We start from the raw sequence: 24,206 nt of genomic DNA, 5'->3' as shown, positions 1-24,206 counted from the left end.
TACTGTATAACCAGTTTTTCTATATAACTTGATTATCCTAACTTTTTTAAAAGTTCAGATTTAAACTTCTAATATTAAACATTAAAATACCAAGATCTATTTAATATTTTCATTTCCCCCCTTAATTTTAAGAGACTCAAGATAACAAATATAGCTGTCCTTACAAGGAGTGCAGAATTTTGTTGTCTTTCTTGAATGACTGTAGTAAGAGTCTACAATATGGTTATAACATAAAGTGCGTTTTAGGGATAAAGATGAGGCAGAAATGACTTTTTGTTTGACAATGTGATATTTTGCTTACCTTGTAAAAGAGCTACAAAGTTATGGCTTATTTACTTTTCAGTATATATTTTTGACAGATTAAGGTTATCTTGGTGTTCACATATTAGAAGAAAAGCTTAGTCTTATCCAGTTAGCTATGTATCTGCCATAAAAATGTGTTCCTTAGACCAAAAACTGTAATGCATTTATTTCAGCCAGGTGAAGGACATAAAAGTTATTGGTCCAAAATTCATTAGTGAAGAAACGTGTTTGTTGGTTAAGGCAGATGTGAAATAATGGAATCATTCTGTTATGGGAAATGTGAGCTTGTATGGCTAGCACTTCATGAACAAAATTACTCAAAACTCCAACCTGTCTGTAAAATTTAGCTACCCCGCAAATCAACTCTAACTCTCATTTTCAAATATATATTTTAATAAGCTACTGATAACACTTCAAATGATTTTTTCAAGTATAGATCTGAACATAAAATAAAGCCTAAGCAAAATAAAATCAGCCACGATATTAGTACTTGTTAGTTGTGCACCATACACCTTTACATACTTGTGTGGTGAGAGAGCTTGTTTTATCCTTTTCTCTTCTGCATACAAGTTCTTTTAGCATGGTTGAAGTTGATTTCCTGAAATAAGATTCTTCTGGTATTGGTTAACCCATGCTTTGCTGTGATTGTCACCTGGCTTAGGCAGCAGGCTTCCCTTCATTGCTTCAGTTTATTTCTTGCTGGAGCCCCCTTCTCCATTATTAAGGGCCAGATCTTGTTCCCATTCAAGTAAGTAGCAAAAATAGCAGTATTTGGGCCTAAAAATTCTTTTACTACTTGCATCCTTTGTGCATCTTTGTTATTGGCCAGAGTTAGAGATATGAAAGTTTTGAAACTGATTACCCTAACTGACAGGAAATGAACGGCCATAAAAGCCGAAAAAAAGCCAAAACCCACCCTGATATCTATGATTGAATATAAAAAATAATAATAAAAAAAAATCCAGCCTTGCGTGTTTTAAGTGATCTTACGAAGTTCGGGGGCGATATCAGTGAAATCTATAAGTCAGATGGAGACATTTTCTTGTAACTGTACAAGTTTCCAAGAAAATGAAACTTAAGATTGTAAATTCAAAACAGTATCTTAAAGACCCACTGTACTAAAAAAATTTAAAAGAAAATTGATGTCATGGAAATTTGAGAGTTCACATCTTCAAAACAAAACAAAGCCAAAAAAATCCCCAACACAACAAGCAAAGATACCAGGTGTTCCAAAATCTGGAAATGTAGACTCAAAGTATTTTATTGAACTGTAACTCTCCTCCCATAACTGCCATTCAAAATACATTTGGTCCTGGCCTGTCACATCTTTCATTAAATGAGCTTCCTCTGGAATCTGTGTAGTACTTGTAAAATGTACAGGGATAAGGTGGCTGTCTGTGAATGAGTATTCTGTTGGAACAAGGATACGTGAAAGTGATATGTGGTAGGTAATGTTTCTCCTGTAGTCTCTTAACTATACTGAGTAGTTGGTTGGGTGTGGCACATTGCGTTGAGGGGCATATGTGTATGGTAAGTGGGAAGCTGTTGGTGTAGCTGGTATGTTAAAGGGCAGAGGAGAAATCTGGCTTTGAAGATGCTATTTCTGTAGTCGGCAACTGGTACTTACATTCATACGCTGAATATGGAATATAACCTTGCCCGGTAGAAGGTATGGATTGTCTCTTTAACTCGCATGAAGGGAGGTGAGCATACAGGATCAGAGTTACGGTGGTTTAGAGAACCTTAACTCTTGCATTTCTATACTTTCATAACGTTTTGGTGTTTTGCAGGTATCCTTAACTTAAAATGTCCTGGCCTTCTAATGCTTGGTGTCTGTAAAATAAAATATTCTATCAAGTCTTTCCCCAAAATTACTCATACAAACTTATAACCATAATTCCATTTTAACATTGACTTTTCTCTGGGACTCCTTAGGGCTTTGAAGAGGTAGCTTGATCAGTCAAGGGCTTTTTAAGGTAGCAGACAAAGAGATGATAAAATCCAATGCCTGGATGCCGAAGCTGGACAGAGTCAGACTTAGAAATAAGGCATAAATTTTTAACAGTCAAGGCAATTAACCATTGAAACAGCTTTCTTAGGGATTTTGTGGCTTCTCCACCTCCTGAAATCTTTAAATCAAGATTAGACATGCTCCATCTCAATCACAAGTTACGAGCTTGATGTAGGAATCACTGGGTGGAATACTAAGTTGTAATGTTGATTCAGGATGTCAGACTAGATGATCATAACTGTCCTTTCTGGCCTTAAGATTTGTAAATTTATAAAATGCTAGTCTATACTCTTTACTGGCTGTCAACGACATCAGGTGAATTCAAGGGGCTGGCTACCACCCACCAAACCCCACATGGGTGTTGGCTGCACCAGACACTCACTCTTACTTAACATGCCATCTTTATTTGTCCAGGACACCTAAGCTAACTACTCAAAGGAAGCCAGGTCTTTCACTTACAGGCTCTCACTCTGGAATTCACTCTACCCAAAATCAGTGTAAGCCATAGCTTGTCCATATTCAGGAAACAGACATGTCTTTGTCTAGACTTTTAAGGATATGAAGTCTCTCTTGTTAAGCCAACTCTCACTTCCAGAATCCGAAGCATTCAGCTTATACCAGCAAAATTTTCCTAGTCTTGGTCCTATGAAGTTGCTAATTTGGAGGGAAGACTGTAGATGGGTTGAGGAGTTGTGCAACTTGGGACTTGTTCTCTATGCTCAAATGTTTCTTTTCAATTTAAGCCCTGGGAAATGTTCACATGTTCCAGATGTTTCCATCCTGGATTAGGGTTGATGCTTTTAGTACCCTGAATTTCTTGAGCTAGTAGTCAAGGGTCGGATAATTTTTTCTCTTCTAAGGTCCCATCATTTCTAATTCTTCCAATAAATGTCTCTGTAAGGTATGATTCATAAGGGCTCTCTCCCTGTGGACTCTCAGAACAAGTTGTTGACACAGTCCTTCAATCAGAAAGTCTGCAACACAAAAAGCCAGCTACAGCACTTGGACCCCTTTTCTCTAGGTATTGCTAACTGTGACAGACCCAGACCAGTGGGGTACAGGAGTCTGGTAGAGGGCAAATATACTGGTCACTGGATGAGTAGTTTTCTGTTCCCTGAGTGACCAGAGCAGGGGCTGCACTAGAGTAATCAGGAACCTGCTAGAACCAGTTAAGGCAGGCAGGCTAATTAGGACACCTGGCCCAATTAAGAAGAAGCTGCTAGAATCAATTAAGGCAGGCTAATCGGGGCATCTGGGTCTTAAAAGGAGCTCACTTCAGTTTGTGGTGCGAGTGTGAGGAGCTGGGAGCAAGAGGGTGTGCTGCTGTAGGACTGAGGAGCACAAGCGTTATCAGACACCAGGAGGAAGATCCTGTGGTGAGAATAAGGAAGGTGTTTGGAGGAGGCCATGGGGAGTAGCCCAGGGAGTTGTAGCTGTCATGCAGCTGTTACAGGAGGCACTATAGACAGCTGCAGTCCATAGGGCCCTTGGCTGGAACCCGGAGTAGAGGGCGGGCCCGGGTTCCCCCCAAACCTCCCAATTGACCTGGACTGTGGGTTCTTCCAGAGGGGAAGGTCTCTGGGCTGTTCCCCAGCCCACATGGTGAATCTGAGGCAAGAAAATTCGCCAATAAGCACAGGACCCACCAAGATAGAGGAGGAACTTTGTCACATAACAAAAGGGTGGAGGTAGAGGGGTACAGCATGATTTAATTTCATCCCCTCCGTTCTTGAGTTCTTCAAAAGATCATGCAGAAAACTGCTGTAAAAATACCAGACTTCATCTTAGGGGCCATTCATTGTCTGAAGGATTTTCTATCCTTGTTGATTTTTAAAAGCAGTGTTGTTCTCTTACTTCAAACCTTGTTCTATAATATCTATCTGTAACATCATCCTGTGTAAGCGCTTTGATCCCTACCTTTCCACAGTAACTCTAAATTCAGTATCCATCTTTGGCACACCACTTAAGTTGTTTTCCTGGTGACTATCACATTAGCACTCAGAAGGCAAAAACATGTTTTTTCAAGATATTTACCTAAAGACCACATTTTTAGTGTAACAAAATGTACATTATGACTGACTTCTCACTATCAATATTTCACATGCAAGGTACAAGGATAAACCAGAACCCATTGTTAAACTATTTTAACAACAAAAGGGATTTCATTAATTTATGCAGCTGGTACTAAATTGGGGTCATAAGTGAGGATAAGTGCAGCAGAAAAATGGTCTTTCTCCATTGGATTGACTGAATGACAGAATTCAAAAAGTAATCTAAACAAATTGACAATTGGAAGCAAAAATGAGGGATGGATAAAGAGCTAATTTAATTCTTTCCCTTGGGTTCTATTAGCATTTGGGGTCAAAAGTCCATGCAGCAACCAGGTGATAATAGCTGCAAGGTAATACAGCCTATGATTTGGCAAATTGAGGCTCCTTTGCCTCTCTGAAAATTTATTAGTGCCAATATCTGTTCTCTGCCAAATACATTTCTAGAATATACTGTCACTTCTGCAATCATTGAATGAGAAGGGACACTTTAGAGATCTGAAACAAATTCCTGAAAAAAAGCATGCAACTCTCTCCACCTCTACTGTGAAAAGTAAATGAGGCCAAATATTTAATTAGGTTTTATTTAATAAGAAGTAGTCCAGTAATTTCAGGTGTTTCCAAATCAATTGGTGCTGAACACCCAAGCTAAGTACTTTAGGAACTCCCTTAAAGGGAAAACTAGTGTTGTGTTTGAGAAAACGAAATGTGGGTTTGCAAAATCTGTTTGTGTGGAGATCATCTGAGTTTGTCCGGTTAACTCTGTACTTGGAAACAGTCCACAAATATTGTGGTGCAGATAAACTGTTTTAAATGGACTACAGTAATAGGCAAATTGCCAAATAATAGGGTAAGTTTTATAGTTTTGATACCACAACTCCAAGTCCCTGGACCTTTTCCATATGATCTGTGAAGCTGGACTAATATATCCCTTTAGAATTAGCACAAATATAATCTATTCCTCATGGTCTGTCAAGAAGATTATTTGTACATGTTCTTCATATCCTGAAATACAAGGGAAGGTCCTTCATCTTGCTTCTGTGGAGACTGTAATCTGCTTAATTACAATGAGAATATCAAATGAGATTTCCCCGAAAGAATGTGGCTAGGCCATCAAATAGACTCCATGTGTTCTTCCAATAGTTAAGGGAGTTCATATTTAAAAAAAATACAAGCTAGCTTTTAAAATCTTGGCCATAAGAGACAAAACATGAAGAGGAAAGAGGCTCTTCAGTGGAGTCATTACTAAGATTAGGTGGGGAAAGATCTTTGTTTGTTTGTTTTTTGCCAAAGCTCTACTTCAAAGGAAATACACCTCTACCTCGATATAACGCTGTCCTCGGGAGCCAAAAAACCTTACCGCGTTATAGGTGAAACCGTGTTATATTGAACTTGCTTTGATCCACCGGAGTGCGCAGCGCCCCCCCGCCCACCCAGCACTGCTTTACCGCGTTATATCCAAATTTGTGTTATATTGGGTCGCGTTATATCGGGGTAGAGATGTACATTTTTATAGTAACATTTACAGTACTGGAGTGAGATGACTGAAAATTTGTTGAAAAATCTGGCCAGCTATATACATCCAAGTTATCTTCGTTTGAGAGCTTATCATTAGTGGTAGGTTTTTTTAAAGGGTAGTTAAGTTTCCTTAAATGAAACTATTGACAAATAGGGGGATGCTTGAGTGTGTTTTTAAGCATGTAGGATGTGCTCAGACAACAGCCAGGGTGGTCAAATAAGTATCTAGTTCAATATATTTCTAACTATATTTTTCATGGTATCACAAAGTCAGTTATTAAATAGTGATGTAAATCTCAAATGGAAAGCAAAATGTGTAATATAGCCTTTGTTGGATAGTTGTGTACTGTCAGCTGTTCTGTTTATTATTGATGCATATATCATTGCAGTAACTCTCACGCTTTCCCTCCCCATTTTCCTTGCCCTTGGGTTGTAAGGTGTTTTTTTTTTTTTTTTTTTTAAATCTCCCCTGGAGAGCTGGAAGGGATTGAATTATGTTGCTCAGGCATCATTACCAATAAAAATAATAATAAAAAAAAAATCAGCTATCGATCTCTCCCTGCTGTCAAGAAGGCATGACTTTTTATGTCTGGAAGGTGTCATGTTGATTTAATTTCCATGTATTTGAGTTACAAGGTTTCTAGAATCCTTGCTGGGAAATACTTACCTTGATATCTGCTTCTTCCAAAAGGTAGTTTGTGGTCTTTTCAGTTTGCAGTCCTTACCAGGGATAGTATCGCATCATTTGAGCAGCTATCTTTATTTGGATGTAATTTAAATTATTTAAAAGTTTTTACACTGATAGCCAAGCAAAGTGAAATCTGCTTTGCCTGTGCTATCTGTTCAGTGATGTAAACAGACCAACGAAATGTAGATACATAGAATCATAGAAATGTAGGACTGGAAGGGACCTCAGTGGGTCACTAGTCCAGTTCCCTGCACTGAGGCAGAACTAAGTATTATCTAGACCATCCCTGACAGGTGTTTGTTTGTCTAACCTGTTATTAAACTTCCAGTGACAGAGATTCCACAGCCTCCCTAGGTAATTTATTCTGGAGCTTAGCTACCTTTACAGTTAGGAAGTTTTTCCTAATGTCTTACCTAAATCTTCTTTACTGCAATTAAAGCACATTACTTCTTGTCTTGTCCTCAGTGGTTAAGGAGAACAATTTATCACCCTCCTCTTTATAACAGCCTTTTACGTACTTGAAGATTGCTATCTTCTCAAGACTAAATAAATTCAGTTTTTTCAATCTTTCCTCATAAGTCATGTTTTCTGGACCTTTAATCTTTTTTGTTACTCTCCTCTGGACTTTCTCCAGTTTGTCTACATCTTTCCAGAAGTGTGGTGACAAGAGCTGGACACAGTACTCCAGTGGAGGCCTTGTTAGTGTGAAGTAGAGTGTCTTGCTTACAACACTGCTGATAATACGTCCCAGAATGATGTTCACTTTTTTGTTTGCAACAGTATTACATGTTAACTCATCTTTAGTTTGTGATCCACTAGAACCCCCAGTTCCTTTTCTATAGTCATGGGAAGTCATTTCCCATTTTGTGTTTGTGTAGTTGATTATTCCTTCCTAAGTGTAGTACTTTGCATTTGTCTGTATTAAATATCATCTTATTTATTTCAGACCATTTCTCCAGTTTGTCTGGTCATTTTTAATTCTACCCTCCAAAGTGCTTGCAACCCCTCCCAGCTTGGTATCTATCTGCAGACTTTATAAGTGTATTCTCTATGCAATTATCTAAATCATTTATGAAGATATTGTATAGAACCAGACCCAGGACAGATCTCTGCAGGACCCCACTCAATATGCCTTTCCAGCATGATTGTGATGGGAGACTTCAACTACCCAGATATCTGTGGGGAAAATAATACAGCAGGGCACATAACCACCAAGTCCTGTGTTTTGAATGATTTTGTTAGTTGTTTAAAAAATAAACTCATACCCCTCTTCATCCTGGTTAGGTGGTCTATATTAGACGCCTACCATGACATCACCCTTTTTTTACTCCTTGTATCCAGAGACTTTCCACAGGTCCGCCTCCCACTTCTTTCCTAGTCTCAGTGCAGGTGTATACATCTTCGATATTTCTAGCACTCTTCTTCTTACCAGCGGCTGGGGGTAGGTCTACTCACTAATACATTGCTGGTGTTCTGCAGTCCCCCATATTACACTCTCTCTCTCTCTCTCTCTCTCTCTCTCTCTCTCTCTCTCTCTCTAACAGGCTATCTTGTAGTTGTGTAGTAATTTTTTCAAGCCTTCAGATAACAGATTTAATATTTAGGTCTTAAATTCTGCAGAATTTAATAACTTCAGCCCTGATACTCACAAGGTAAAGCTTTTTCACTGTTCTAGTGAGTTGATGAGTGAATTTTTCAGACTCCCTTACCTTTTGCCATGTTTTGTCCTCTTCTGATCTTTGAATTTATAATGTAAGCATGATTTACCCAAAATTGAACCAGGCACATGTCATACTCCGATCTAGCTTGGCTTTCAGCATTATCTCCCTAATTGTTAGCCTTGCTTTATTGCAGATAGTTCTTGAAAGCATGTCTTGATTATCCTGTCCAAGATGATTATTAAAGCAAGACAGGAAGCCTTTGATTCACTCACGGGGAATGTTTTCTGGTGCATTTTCAGCAAAGGTTACCTTTTCATGTCTTTATTAAAACTTATTCTGAATCTATATGTATGATATATCTAAATAAGGACATAAAAACAGAATAATAGAAATTCATTTTTGGTAATGTTACTAAGACACTTAATGAAGTTTTTTTACCAAGCTAGTTGTTTCTAGCTCCTGTAAAAGTCATCAGCCTACCTAGCTGATTTCATACTGTTTTTTATTTTTAATTTAATCTTATGTTCTACAGATTTACCTGTTGAACCTTTATACCAGTGGAGATGTATTTCTTCAATTTATTTTATCGAAGGAGGTAATTGTGATAAAATAACTTTTCATTACTCATAAGGATAAAATGGTTGCAGTCATTTTTCTAAGCTAATCCTTCCCTTTCCTCCTTGACAGTCTTGCTTGTATTTTCAGTTAATGGTTGACCCATGATAAAGTGGGAACTTTCTTGGTGAATAGACCCTAAGCCATCAGTTTCTACAGAATATAAGCTTATATTTAAAAATTAAACAAATTCTCTTGTGCTTGTGAAGAGAACTTTATGAATGTGACCTGATGCATGCATTTAATGAGGTTGCAGGCAGGGCTGTGCCAAGGAGGGTGCGGGGTCTGGGACATAGGCGCTGAGTTTCTATCTGGCAAGCCCCCCTTCCCCCTCGCTCTGCCCAGGCCCCACCCTCACTCCACCCCTTCCCCCAAAGCCCCCCTTTCCCGCCATGCCTCTTCCCCCTCCCTCTCCCCAGCTCTATCCCCTCCCCCGAGCGTGCTGCACCCTCGCGCCTCTCCTCTCCCCCCTAGCGTCTCCAGATGCAGTGAAACAGCTGATTGGCAGTAGGCGCTGGGAGGGAGGGAGAGGTGCTGATCTGAGGGGCCTGACGGGGGCCAGGAGGCGCTGAGGAGCGGGGGGAGTTGATAGGGGGGCTCTTTGCTCACCCGCATCTTCACAAAGCGGGGGGCCCCCCAAAGCATGGGGTCTGGGGCAGGTGCCCTGATTTGCTGTACCCTAGGGACAGCTCTGGCTGCAGGCATACAGCTCCAGTGACACAGCTGCTGCTTCTACCTTTCCTAAGCAGTAGCTGAGTGAAAGTGACAACTCTGCTCATTTTCTCGTCTGCTCTTCAGAATCCTGGGGGCAGTGATGCAGCAAGACTCATGTAAATTTAACTCTGCAGTTACATAGAAAATTCTACAGGAGAGGGAGACACCAGAGCTACTCACAGGAGTAAGATCCAAAAAATTGAGGCTGGGGTAAAGTAGTGGAAAGATTCCCAGCAGCCATGAGGTTCTTATGGCTCTAGGCTTGGGGAACAGAGAGGACCCAGAGAATTATAGATCACTCAGTCTAACTTCAATACCTGGAAACATACTGGAACAAATTATTAATCAATTTGTAAGCACCTAGAAGATAATAGGGTAATACTCAAATGGCAACATGAATTTATCAAGATACAAATCATGCCAAATCCATCTAATTTTCATCTTTGAGAGGGTTACTGCACTAGTAGGTAAGGGGAAGCTGTAGATTTGATGCATCTCTTTTTTTGTAAGGATTTTGACACAGTCCCACTTGACATTCTCATAAGCAAACTCAGAAAATGTGGTCTAGATGAAATTACTATAAGATAGGGTGCATAACTTATTGAAAGACTATATTCAGAGTAATGATCAATGGTTTACTGTCAAACTGGGAGGACGTATGTAGTGGTGTCTTGCAGGGGTCTGTCCTGGGTCCAGTACTGATCAATATTTACGTTAATGACTTGGCTAATAGAGTGGAGAGTATGCTTATAAAATTTGCAGGTGATGCCACAGTGGGAGAGATCACAAGCACTTTGGAGGACAGGATTAGAATTCAAAAAGACCGTGACAGATTGGAGAGTCTGAAGTCAACAAGATGAAAATCAATAAAGACAAGTGGAAAGTAAAGGAAAAATCAAATGCAAAATGTGAAATAACTAGTTAGGCAATAATACTGCTGAAAAGGAGTTATAGTGGATTATAAATTGAATCTGAGCCAACAATGTGATGCAAAAAAAGGGGGGGGGCTAATTCATTCTGGGGTGGACTATAAGGTGGATAGAAAGCTGGCTAGATCGTCAGGCTCAACGGGTAGTGATCAATGGCTCCATGTCTAGTTGGCAGCCGGTATCAAGCAGAGTGCCCCAAGGGTTGGTCCTGGGGCCGATTTTGTTCAGTATCTTCATTAATGATCTGGAGAATGGCGTGGATTGCACCCTCAGCAAGCTTGCAGATTACACTAAACTGGGAGGAGGGGTAGATATGATGGAGGGTAGGGTAGGGATAGGATACAGAGGGACCTAACAAATTAGAGGAATGAGCCAAAAGAAATCTGATGAGGTTCAACAAGGACAAGTGCAGAGTCCTGCACTTAAGATGGAAGAATCCCATGCACTGCTACAGACTAGGGACCGAATGGCTAGGCAGCAGTTCTGCAGAAAAGGACCTAGAGGTTACAGTGGGTGAGAAGCTGGATATGAGTCAACAGTGAGCCCTTGTTGCCAAGAAGGCTAATGGCATTTTGAACTGTATAAGTAGGAGAATTGCCAGCAGATCGAGGGACGAGATCATTCCCCTCTATTCGGCATTAGTGAGACCTCATCTGGAGTACTGTGTCCAGTTTTGGGCCCCCCACTACAAGAATAATGTGGAAAAATTGGAAAGAGTTCAGCGAAGGGCAATAAAAATTATTAGGGGGCTGGAGCACATGACTTCTGAGGAGAGGCTGAGAGAACTGGGATTATTTAATCTGCAGAAGACTAGAATGAGGGGGGGATTTGATAGCTGCTTTCAACTACCTGAAAGGGGGTTCCAAAGAGGATGGATCTAGACTGTTCTCAGTGGTACCAGATGACAGAACAAGGAGTAATGGTCTCAAGTTGCAGTGGGGGAGGTTTAGGTTGGATATTAGGAAAAACTTTTTCACTGGGAAGGTGGTGAAGCACTGGAATGGGCTACCTAGGTAGGTGGTGGAATCTCCTTCCTTAGAGGTTTTTAAGGTCAGGCTTGACAAAGCCCTGGCTAGGATGATTTAGTTGGGGATTGGTCCTGCTTTGAGCAGGGGGTTGGACTAGACCTCCTGAGGTCCCTTCCATCCCTGATAGTCTATGATTCTATGTTTTAGCAGGAGTGTTGTATGTAAGACATGGGAGGTAATTGTCCCAGTGTGCTTGGCACTGGTGAGGCCTTAACTGAAGTTCTGTGTCCAGGCCTGGGCGTGACACTTTGGGAAAGATGTGGACAAACAAGAGTTACAAATATGATAGGTTTAGAAAACCTGCCCTGTGAGGAAGGGTTAAAAAAAAAAAAAAAACAGCTGGGCATGTTTAGTCTTCAAAAAAGAAGTTATGGGGGCCAGGGGATCTGTTAGGTCTTCACTTTCTTTTTGTAACAGCCCTTAACATATTTGATCAGTTGTTCTGCATGTCCACTGAAGGTAGGACAAGAATTAAGGGGCTTAATTTTCAGCAAAGGCGAATTAGGTTAGATATTATTAGGAAAAAACTTTCCAACTGTAAGGATGGCTAAGCACTGGAATAGACTTCCAAGGGAAATTGTGGAATCCCTGTCATTGGAGATTTTTAAAAACAAATTAGGCAAAAATCTGTTGGGGTGGTTTTAGGAGTAATTGGTCCTGCCTCAGAGTAGAGGGCTCAACTAGATGACCTCTCTCCAGCCCTACACATCTATGATTCTATATCAGGTTATTAAGATGGAAGTGCTATGCCTGTTAAACCTCTGTGCATGCCCAGTGTAAACTGGATGTCTCCACAAGCTTGAGCAGACTGTCTATTGAAAGCTTGTGCAGTTAATAAGTGCTGTACTGTCTCTTAACAAACCTGCCTCCTGCGTACTTACATGGGGTGGAATCAGAGATGGAGGAAGCTCTCTTCCATCGCAGGGAGCTCATGTGAAAAATGAAGTTCCCAAGCAGGGCACAGGGCCAGCATGCTGGTAAGAATTTCAGGATGTGCTCTTCTTTTCTGAGGTGTGCCAGGGTTTCTCACCCAGGTGACGTCCATAAATGTCTCTAGTGGGTATTTAATTTTTAATTAGTTAGTTAGCAGAAGGAGGAATGTGGATGGGATGGCAGGTCTTCGGCTGCTGTTGCCACAAAAGCTTGTAATATTTCAGGAGGAAAATCCCTCTAACTGTTACTAATGTTTTAGCAAGTAAACTGAAGGAACTTAAAATGGTTCCCCCAGGGAAGCACGGAAATGATACTGCCCCATGCCCTTCACCAGTGGGTGACTCCTATTTGTGCTGCAGGAGATACAAATTCACCTCTGCCTGTGAGGGTGAACCAAGTGCACTTTTTACTATAACACATATGACGGTCAAAAAATAATTAAGGCAAATGTGTGTTTTCAAACAAATGAACATAACCTAGCAGGTGGATAATCTATATTTTTAACACATCCCATGGATAATATAAATATTGTGATGCTTAACCCAGGAAAAAGAACACTTCTGAATCTGAATCCTTTCCCTACCATCAGACGTTGCTTAGAGCACTAACAAGGCTCTATCATCCCTGTCTGTTCTGGGCCGCTCTTCGCATATCTTCTATGTTAAAGCCCGTTAGTTTTCTCTCTCTGTGTACTGTTGGACAGATGGATTCTTTCAGCCATCCCCTTTTTCATGTTCTTCTATCTGACCAGTCATACACCTGCCATCGGAGATGTTCTGGCTTCTTTCCTAGCATATCCCAGATATCCAGAAAGGAAGATGGAAATAACTTTTGGAGATAAAATTTTGATTTGGTTTTGTTTCCTAGAAAAGTTGTTTTATTCTTTTTCATGATTAAAATGAATGATTTCAAATTTCCTTGAATTAAATTATCTGCTCTGGTTGGATGAGAGTTTCCTCTAGTTTATTATCCTGTGAGAGTACAGTGTATTTGATAGCTACTTTCAGCTACTGATTCTCCTGTTTTTGACTTTGGTTATAGAAGTGTGTGAAACTGTGGGTGTGTATATGCTGTAGGAAACTGGTATTTCCCAGCATTTAAGTTTGTCTGGCTTGTAGTTCTGGAAACTGAGTTTAGAGGAGGTTTTATTATTATTTTATTTGAAGCTTTATTGAGGTGATGTATATAAAAATTACAGGTGGTAAGTGGCAGAGGTTTTGTAATTTAATTGTGTGAAGGAACCTTGGATTTCTGTAGCATTAATTCCATAACGTTTGCTGTAGTGCATAAAATGTAATAACTGCTTCCATACAAATACCTACCCACTCTGCATACACAGAATTTATTTTAAAATATCTGCTTGAGGAGGTTGCAGGTGAAATCTTTGTCAGCTTCACCTTTGAGTAACAACCGAAATTTCATATAGCAAGAAGCTTTTATGTGGTTGCAAGTACTGTATTTAACATGCTCCTTTGTAGAGGGTCTTCCAAGTTGCCCACCCACTCAGCTGTATTTGTCATCTAAAATGTTATTTCTCTATACTCACATCTGTTTCCACTCTATTGCAAATTGTAATGCTGCTGTATATTCTCTGTGTATGGTGGCTACTTTCCCAGTATATTGAAAATTTATGCCGTGTAAGGGGATTTTACAGGTTCTCAAAAACATGAAATATTTTCCCACAGTAGCCACACCACATAATGTCTAAATGAAATGACATCGACGCATAGAATTAAAATATACACCTGCACATGACTTACTGCTTCATAGTGCTCAGACAAATGCATAAATTATTTCAGTTTCTTTCATTTGTAGCCAACATTTACATATGGTAACCTTATTAAGTAGCTTCCATTGGTGAAATTTTGAGCATTGAACTAAATAGAAACAGTGAATGAATTAAAATGAATGTCTTTTCTTCTGTTCCCAGAACATTAAATGATATTGCCCTTCAGAGGGCAGGTGATTAATATCACCTTTTAAATAAACATAGCTAAATACGGTAAACCAAAAATTAAATGGCTACCTCTTCCCCCTGCAAAAAACCCTAAACCAAATAAACCTAATCAAATATTGTAATGAGCAATCTGATCTCTGCCAGGCACATTACAATAGACTCCCAGGGCTGAATCTGGCATGGTGGTCAAAAACTCAATACATACAAGCAGAGCATAATTATTTAATGCTCAATGTACAAGTTGCTGATCCACAGTTTGAAAAACTTGGAAGCATTGGCTGACCAGTATTGCTGCTCTGAAAATGAAAACTGTCTTCCTGCCTTAATTTTCTTGTAAATGTCACCAAAGGGCAGGGAAAAAAGTGGATGATTTGACAGCATAGCTTGCTGTTTTGCTTACCACCATCTCTTATCTTGTGTAAGCCAATTGTACCCTTCCGGCACTTCAGGAAGAGTGTTGGTGGGGTAAATAGGTATGTGGTCTCCCTAGAATGCGTTATGAGATACCATTGGACAGCAACATTTTTTTTTAATTAAATCAAATTTGTGTCTTGATTTGTCCTTGAAAAAATCAGTTTTATGTTCTTGGGTGGTTTTGCAGGCTTTTGGGGGGGAAACCAGGAGGGACAAAACATAGTTCAGAACTCTGATTCAGAGATGAGATGCTTTAGTAGGAGTGCCCTGAGGGGCTAGAAGGGGGAATGGAGATTATAAATTGAGTATAGCATCAAGATATCAATAAGTAAGCTCTCCAGAACAAATCTTCAGTTCATCAACTGCTCAATTCCCATTCACCTGTTTTTTCTCTTTCAAACATTGCAATCTATCATATGACTTATCTGTTTTTCTGTGTGTTAACAGAGGATGATTAATACCCCAGTGTAGCTAGGGATTCCATATGTTGTGCTGTAGTTTTTTGTTTGTTCCATTCCACTGGTTCTTTTATGATTACTATTATAAATCTTCTAAACAGGATTCCTGATTTCTTTGAAATGGCTCAGCATGTGTCCTATCGCCAATGTAAAGTTTATTAAAAGATGGAACGTAAATCTGCTTTTAATGTTAAATTGATTACAGCCTATTGTTAAAATATACCAGATTTGAATTTTCTATTTCCCCAGCAAAGTATACACCACAAAATCAAAGTGAGAGGCTGAATTATTTCATATTTAAAAGAGAATTTTAGGAAGAACACATAGTGGATAACATCTTATAAATAATTTAAAGGCAATTTCCCAATAGTAAATTTTCATTTTTATAATAGTCCCTATTTCATGTTTTCATTTTATTTTTTTCTTGGTTTTCATCAGGGTTTAAAATGAGATGTATAACAAAAACATTTCACAAAGTTGGTTCCTAAGAAAAACAGCATCAGTTACTATATTTTGCTATTTGACATGTTTAGTTGAAGTTTTCAAAACAGATGTGACCTCCATTTTGGACTTCAAACAAATTTGTATTGTTGTTCACCCTCCCAAATGAGACTGAGTGTAGTGTGATGTCCCTGAATTATAAAAACAGAGGCTTTGTATAACCTATATCAGATGATGGGATTAATTAAATGATCAAACTGAATTTTTCCCATTATAGAAAGGGATCTGCCTAAGTCAAGCATTAGAGACCCTGATGCAAGATTGATGGTTGTAACAATGACAAAAAGTTATAGCTTTGTCTTGACAAAATGCAAAAGTCATAATTCTAATTAGTCCTATTTTACATATTTGCTATTGGAAATATGCTCATGATTTAAAAGTACATAGCCCCAAAAGAACCAAATATGTCAGTGCTCATGGAGGAATTTTACTTGAGGTGAAAATCCAAGTCATATTTTTGTCCAAGAAATCATGGTTTTAACAAACATACACTGCTTTGTTCATCACTTGGTATAAATAGTTTTTCTCTTTCTAGACTATAGAATCTAACTGGCGATGTGGACGACACAACTTGCAAAGAATTCAGTGCCGCTCTGAAAATAGCAAAGGTGTCTACTGTTTACAGTATGATGATGAAAAGATCATCAGTGGCCTACGGGATAACTCCATCAAGGTAATACACTTCCTTCCTCTTTATTTAGAGAGATGAGCCACTGCCTCTGTCTTGGCTTTAAACTTGGAATGGAGGCTGTCAGGTGCTGCTTGTTTCCTTGGGGCCCATCTCTCCTGTCTGTTGTGGGATAGTGGTGTTTGTGCAGCACTTTCTGAGGATGGCATGTTTTGCATGCTCTCTCAGGGGAAGCTGGTAACATATCCCTGCTTGTGTCTTGCCTCATGAGTGATGTGGACTGCCAGTCATGGCAATTTTGACCAGATTGAAAATCAACACAGTCTGTGAAATCAGGTTTACTGTAAACAGATGGCTTGTGCCCCCTTGCTTGGCTGCATCCTATGGTTTTGTTAATGGTTTGGATTATTGCTAATTTCTGCTCTTTCCCTATGAAACAAAATGTTTCCTTATGGGCGACAAACTTCTTTCTCATGGTTGGCAGTTTCATAGATCTGTCCAGTATGTGCTTGTCTCCTTGGCAAGGCAGGAGAACATAAAAACAGAAGCGAAGGCTCAAGGTCCACACCTGCAGGAGAATGTGCATGCTGGATTGCTCATGGATTCTCTTTGCCACAACTGGTCTTCTCTTCAAATAGTGAAAGACAAAATTTCAACCCATATCTTTGTTTTTGACAGATTTGGGATAAGACAAGCTTGGAATGTTTGAAAATATTAACAGGGCACACTGGCTCCGTTCTCTGCCTGCAGTATGACGAGAGAGTCATTGTAACCGGATCTTCGGACTCTACAGTGAGGTGAGCTTCAAGTATTAGCCCAATGAACTCAAGTCTGGGGTAGGGATGCTCAAAACAAATAATCCACTGCAAATACTAAAGCATAAGGACCACTCCACAAAACAAATATAGTACTGTGTCTTTAAGGGCTAGACAGATGATGCAGCAAAAGACCGTATGCAGTATTTTCTAGCATCCCCAAGCTTTAGAATTGCATACTTGTAGGATTTGAATTTCAAAAGTTTTGAAAAACTATAAACCCTCATGTTTCAGAGCATAAGCCAACATCTGACTGGGATAGGAAGAAACTTCTCTGCTGGGGGGGTTATTCCATAATTGCCCAATTTAGGGTTTCTTGCATCTTCCTCTGAAAAATCTGACCACCATTGATGATAGGATACTGACATTCGATCGCTGGCCATTCCTGTATTCTTAGGTTTAAAGTTTTATGTGATCTTAATGCTCGATAAAGGGGCTGTAGTGACAGCCCTGGAAACGGCAATGCTTGCCCCAGGTACAGCACAGTCAGTCATTGCAGGTTTCTTTGGAGTGTTCTGTGTTGCCTTGGCCTGGAGGAGACTTCATTCTCCATGTCCAATGAGTTCTTAATCTCTGAGATTTATGGTCTCTTTTGTGGTGTGGATGCCATTGCACTACGACTTGAGGGGAGATTGCCACCTCTTCGTTTCACATGAGCTAGTGGACAGCTATGGGATGGCAGTAACTTCCAGTTGCTACTGACCTGAACTTGAACTGGCATCTTTCATATAGGTAAAAAATTCGTATCTCATTACCAGTCCTTGGTGTAATCCATTGTCAGCCTCTGCTTGATTTGTAGCTTTTATACATAAGCCCCTTTTTCTGTTAAAATGACTTCTGGAAGCAAGCCATGAGACTTAGCAACTTTGGGCAGCGAGAGAGATAAAATGGTTGAGGAGGGCTGTCCCTCAGACTAGCAGACCACTCTTCATTGCATACATTTCCTGTTTGTAATGTGTATAGTCATCTCAGTTAATTCAGGATAAATTTCATTTTTTTCCGCCCCCCCCAGAGTTTGGGATGTAAACACAGGCGAAGTTCTGAACACACTGATTCATCACAACGAGGCAGTGCTTCATTTGCGTTTCAGTAATGGCTTAATGGTGACATGTTCAAAGGACAGGTCCATTGCTGTTTGGGATATGGCATCACCTACTGATATCACCTTACGTCGCGTGTTGGTTGGCCATCGTGCTGCTGTTAATGTTGTAGACTTTGATGACAAGTATATTGTCTCTGCATCAGGTGACAGGACCATTAAAGTAAGTTGGCAGAAAGAGCCCTGCTCTGTTTACGCAGGAAACTACAAATCAAAATGATTAATGTGTAAAAAATTCCATTTCAGAAAAATTTAGAGTTGTTGAATGTGTGCTTAAAATCCAATTCCCAAATGTGTATGTGAGCAGTTCTGTGGCTATTCCTTTATCATTCATCTATCACTTCCCATTAGATGTTAAAGCCTTTATGAAAATAACTTGACTTATAACATTTTTTTGTGGCTTCTATTATAAAGTTATAAAAAGCTTAAAATCTACTCATGATTAGTCTTGAAATTGGCTAGAAAATTAAGCATGGCACTTTTCTGTGCTTTTTTCCAAATTATTTGTGTTTTCTATAAATTGGCAATCCTATTCTAGACATGAAATGTATAGGCATCCACCTTCTCCCATCATACCTTCTCAGCAACTAAACAAAATTTTGCCATGTTTGAGGGATTAAAATGCTGTATTTGAAGACCGCCAGATCATCTTAGTTACCCCGAACTTACTATACAACAAAGCTGTTTCCATCCCTCCCTCCCTAGAACCACAGCTGGTTTAAACTGTGCCAAGAGCTTTTTTCTGGCAAAGTTATGTCTGACACTTGCCAAAGGTACTGTATTCTTATGGGAAATGACCCATTAGACCCTTTACAACTTTAAATACAACTTCTTAAAAAAAATGCACAAAGATTCTAAACAATTCATTTAACGTTGACCTCCAATCTTTCCACCCCCAAACATTCTTCTCTCAGCCTCAAGTCAAGTGTCCCTGGTCTTGTCTTAAATAAGCAGTAGATTGTTGGCCATGTCAATGGTAAAAAATAGGTTAATGATATTCAGACTAGACTTTTGTGTCTAGAAGCCTGTTATTTTGTGATCTGATTGCTAACCAGACAACATTTAAATTGAGTCAGAATTCTAAAATTACTTAAGCAATGCTTACTTGCTTTACAAAAAGTTTAAAGATTTTTAATATTTTAAATTTAAGATGATTTAGTCAATTTGAACAGATTTATGTATTATAGCAGTGCTGGGAGGACCCGGCTCGGTTTGCAGCCCCATTGTGATGCACATTGTACAAATACAAAATATACCATGGTCCTAGCCCCGGAAGAGCCCACAGTCTAAGCCTTCGTTCAGCTTTTCCCTCAAAGTTGTTCTTCGGAGTCCTGATTTCTTTTAATGAACTTTGAACATAATTTCTGTTTAACTTGTAAAACCTCGAGCTCTCTCAAAATTGAATGTTTTTAATTTTTTCCACAGGTCTGGAGTACAAGCACATGTGAGTTTGTTCGTACTCTAAATGGGCACAAGCGTGGCATTGCATGCCTTCAGTACAGGGATCGACTAGTTGTGAGTGGATCATCAGACAACACCATTAGGTGGGTTGAAGACAGTTGCTAACAGCATATTGGAGAGAATGTGTATTTGCAAATGTAAAAAGAAGGGATTTTTTTCTAGGTCTCTTGAACCTGCCTTACATTTTAATAGCACAGTAATCATTTAGCTTTTGATGTGTCTAGTCAGCATTAGAACAGGCAACCACTGATGAGGAGGGAACAGGTAACATACAACATATACTCAAGCAAGTGCAGCTCACAAACTGTTGGGCTATTGTCAGCATCTAAAAATGTAATTTACGAATCCCACATCTTAATACAGTCTATTGATCTGAAGATCATTGGAGAAATTGGGGGTCCAATTAAAGCACCAGGTTATTTCAGTTACTGCATATACCTCTGATACACATGGCTTTATCTGCAGAATAAAACGGGAGATGGATTCAGCAATAAACTCATTTATATTGAGATAGTCACAAGCTTCCAGCCTTTACTTTTAAAATGCCTTTAATTTGGAAAATGATCGAGCCAATTCCGTGGGGCAGACTGACTAGGAATGTGTCTGAGTTGCCGTGTACTCCCTTCTGGGGACTGCGTACAGGGGCCTCAGGTGTACCTTCTTGCAAAGTAGTATGGTTCTAGTTTTCAGAGACCCAATAAAGATTATATTGTAATGGAAATTGCAGCATGAGTAAGTGGATTGGAGCGCTATTGTCACACGAGCGTTTCTCAGATCCATTTCTTCTGTTTCCTTAAGGTTATGGGATATTGAATGTGGTGCCTGTTTAAGAGTACTAGAAGGCCATGAAGAACTGGTTCGATGCATCAGATTTGATAACAAGAGGATTGTTAGTGGAGCCTATGACGGGTATGTACTTCAAACACACTTTGAGAAAGTTATTCATGTCTCTCCTAGTAAAGCACACTTTTGAAAGTTCTCATCCTTAACCCACACAATGAGGATTCTCTTTTGGTTTGCATCCTGTTGTCTAAATGATCTGGTTATGACATATCTACATTGAACCTGGGTGTTGCCCACTTCCTGTAGATTTCAATAATGCAGACTGAATGTAGCCTTTGAATATTATGTGGTCTGTTTTATTCTGCAGCTCCTTCCAGTAACTTGTTCTTAGGGCTCTTTAACTCTGTTCATTGGGGTAGGTAGGTAGTTCTAGCTCCCTGCAGAATTAAGAATTCTACTAATCAAGTTTATATGGCTTTGCTGTACAGCTCAAGCTGGTTAGAATGGACAAATAGCTTGTCTTAAGTCGTGTCTGTTCTGAATAGACACTTCACTTTGTTTCCACCCCGTAAACATCGCTCCTTGAGAAACTCCCTGCTTCCCAACAGGTCTGGCTGCCTTTTTACTAGACACCAGCACTGAGACTGTTTGTATTCTGAGGCTATATAAATATGAGCTCACAAAATTTTGAAATTGCAGCAGCACAGTCCAGCAGAGAGGCTGCAATATCTTCTGTTCTCTGATAGGAGCCTTAAAGTTAGTGGTGTGGGGCTGCTATGAGGGCATCAGGAGCCACCTGTAAAGGAAAATGGCTTAACCTTGAGTGAATTCAAGGAAACTGTACAGGGACATGGATTATCCCATTGCTTTTATTCTCCTTGTTAGCTTGTCACCTCTGGTATTGGGCTGAATTGTAGTTCAAGTGAACAACAGTGCTGTTGAAGGCAAGTCAGGAACTCCTTTCAACTTGAATTGGTTATTTTGATTCTATCCTTCTCCTGGGATCTGTAATCCTAAATAGATTCCAAGGGGCTGTTCTCCCTGCATTTCATCAGCAGTATGCTAGACTTTGAGGTCTTCTCAGTTCTAAGTCAATATGCAAAATATTCCCCAGATGCAGAAGTGAATAATTCTGTTTATGTATATATATGTGCAGCAGTGCCTAGACACCCAATCAGTGATCAAGGCCCCCTTGTGCTAGTTGCTGTGCTCACACAAGATGGTCCCAGCCCCCAACGAACTTAGTCTTAGAATTTCTTTAGTCCTGTGCTAATATTGTCTTATTGCTAATAGGTTAGCTTTGGGGAGATTCCAACATTTGCTTTCTGTTGAGTCAAATGTTTTTGTAATGCTTATAATTGAAGTAACATTTCTAGTATAATAAAATAACCAACATTCTTGTTTCATTTTATAGCAAAATTAAAGTTTGGGACTTGCAAGCTGCTCTTGACCCTCGTGCCCCAGCCAGCACACTATGCTTGCGAACATTGGTGGTATGTAAACATTGATACATTTGGAGTTTTGAACAAAAATACTATTTTATATTTGGCAAAAGTGAACATTTTAATGTTAAATTTTATTGCAAATGCATTGAGTGTCTTGGGGTAGATAAGAAATTCAGCACATTCTGCAAATTCTGCTCTGTTCCCAGAGCTGGGAACAAACAAAGAGGATTGGGCATGCTGCATTGTGCACTGAATTCTTGTTGACTCTGAGCATGGAAGAAAAATTGAGCTGTTAAGCTCTTCTGGCTTGGTATTCTCAAATAGTCTAAAAATGTAATCAATACGACATTGCATCCAAATCATCCTGGTCCCTGTTGTGGTATTTTAATATCATATAAATATTGTACCACTGGCTTTAAATAAATGGACTTCTATTAAATGGAAACAACTTGGAATACTATCAGCCTTCCTTAACCCTTTCACCTAATTGTAAAAATGGAAAGAATAGATGCAGGAAGGGAGGGGATCTTGTGGTGAGATTACCATAGGAACTCTAATCATTTCAAAGAAGACTACCATATTTTAAGTGGCTACCTTAGATGTTTTTTTTTAATAGATAAAGGCTTTGATTTATGGCAGTAGGAGGGACATTGGGTAGCTCATTGTATGGGTCATGGACTATACAGAGCATTTCATCTCCAGATTCAAAGCTTGAACCTTGTCCGAGTCAGTAGTGACCAGAAGTCATTGCTTAAATGGTATCTATTTGATGGCTTGTGTGAAATGATCTTGGCTTGTCCACTTCCTGCAGAAGAGCCCGCAGCACAAAAACTGTAATTGATTCCCTTAGCAGTCTTGGCATAGAGATCAAGTATTGAATGGGCAGGGGGACTCCACTGACCTCTTATTCTTTGAGTATAATTCAATTACTGTATGTGTTGACTTCAGACTCCAGTCACTGGATTATCAGTATGGCACTTTTGGCCAGACTTTTAAACATTTTTTAAACGGTACAATGCCATCACTTGCTATAGTGGATCATCAAGGCCAAGTACAGACCTTTGCAGGGTCCTGTGGTAGTGCAAAGTCCTGGTGCCATTTTGGTATTGTTGTTCCTGCAAAGAGTTCCTAGAGGGGCCACTTTTAGAATTTTTTTCTCAAGAGCGCGTATTGAAACTCTGCCTACTTTTACAAATAATTGGGCCTGGAATGGCTAATGAAGTGCCTTATGGGGACTGTACAATACTTTAAGTAGCAGCACTGTTTAACATACAACAAAATTTTGTGCAGCAGATAAACCCTGACAGCTTGTCAGCACTAGCCAATCTTTTGTTTAATTGCTTACTCTCCGTTGGCAGTCTGTCCAGCTGGCTTGTAGTTCTCTCAGCCTTTATCTCTCTGGTTCTCAACTTCATAGTAAAATTCATGGCCTACACAAACTTTATATTGAAGCCACTGTATTTGCTGCAATATTTAAATAGCAGTAATTCTTCTCAGACCTGTGTATGAACCTTGACCAGCAAGTCAAAACTTTCATCTCTAATTTTGTGTCCAAATGAGTGTTTGAGTATGAAATTAGTGTAAGATGATCCATCTCCTGGCCTACTAACTGAACTCTTAATGTTTATAGGAACATTCAGGACGTGTGTTTAGACTCCAGTTTGATGAATTTCAGATCATTAGTAGTTCCCACGATGACACAATTCTGATTTGGGATTTCTTAAATGTGCCACCCAGTGCCCAGAATGAGACACGCTCTCCATCCAGAACGTACACTTACATCTCCAGATAACAGTCTGCACTTTACTAGCCTCATAAGGTAAATTCTATTATATTAAATGTATTCTGTACTTGTGTATTCACTGTCATTTGCCTGGTGCTGGTCATAGTAATTTATATATCAGCCGTCACTGAATTCTCCTAATGTATCTGCTGTTGATGCTGCTGCTGTTTGGATCAGGAAGCCTTTGTGCGGTATCAGGCTTTGTTTCTTAACGCTTAAAACATCATAGTATCTAACTCATCTTCTACATCTTCACTGTTGTTCCTCCTGCCTCTAATCAGGTAGTTGATGTACTAACCACTATATTTTTGCAACACATTTACAATTGAGAAATGTAAGAATTTATAACAAGGTCGTTTAAAAAGATATTCAGTTGTCATAAATCTCAAACTGAGAATCAGGGTGGATTTGATT

The 24,206-nt window shown here is 39.5% G+C and overlaps 1 protein-coding gene across 6 annotated transcripts in view; it reads left to right on the top strand.

Annotated features, from left to right (window-relative positions):
- The window catches only part of FBXW11 (F-box and WD repeat domain containing 11), a 128,747-nt gene extending 104,889 nt beyond the window's left edge, over positions 1–23,858 (top strand). For all 6 annotated transcript variants that reach the window (XM_034779024.1, XM_034779022.1, XM_034779020.1 and 3 more), the window contains 7 exons: positions 16,314–16,451; positions 17,085–17,203; positions 18,234–18,483; positions 19,746–19,864; positions 20,580–20,690; positions 21,979–22,057; positions 23,640–23,858. In XM_034779024.1, coding sequence (XP_034634915.1) covers positions 16,314–16,451; positions 17,085–17,203; positions 18,234–18,483; positions 19,746–19,864; positions 20,580–20,690; positions 21,979–22,057; positions 23,640–23,801 — 978 coding nt within the window. In that variant the 3' untranslated portion in view covers positions 23,802–23,858. The remainder of the gene's footprint in view (positions 1–16,313; positions 16,452–17,084; positions 17,204–18,233; positions 18,484–19,745; positions 19,865–20,579; positions 20,691–21,978; positions 22,058–23,639) is intronic.
- Positions 23,859–24,206: the final 348 nt, after the last annotated feature.

This window comes from Trachemys scripta, chromosome 8, assembly GCF_013100865.1.
Source record: "Trachemys scripta elegans isolate TJP31775 chromosome 8, CAS_Tse_1.0, whole genome shotgun sequence".
Lineage (NCBI taxonomy): Eukaryota > Metazoa > Chordata > Testudines > Emydidae > Trachemys > Trachemys scripta.
The sequence above is the reverse complement of the archived record's forward strand: the minus strand, read 5'-3'. Positions and strand labels throughout refer to the sequence as shown.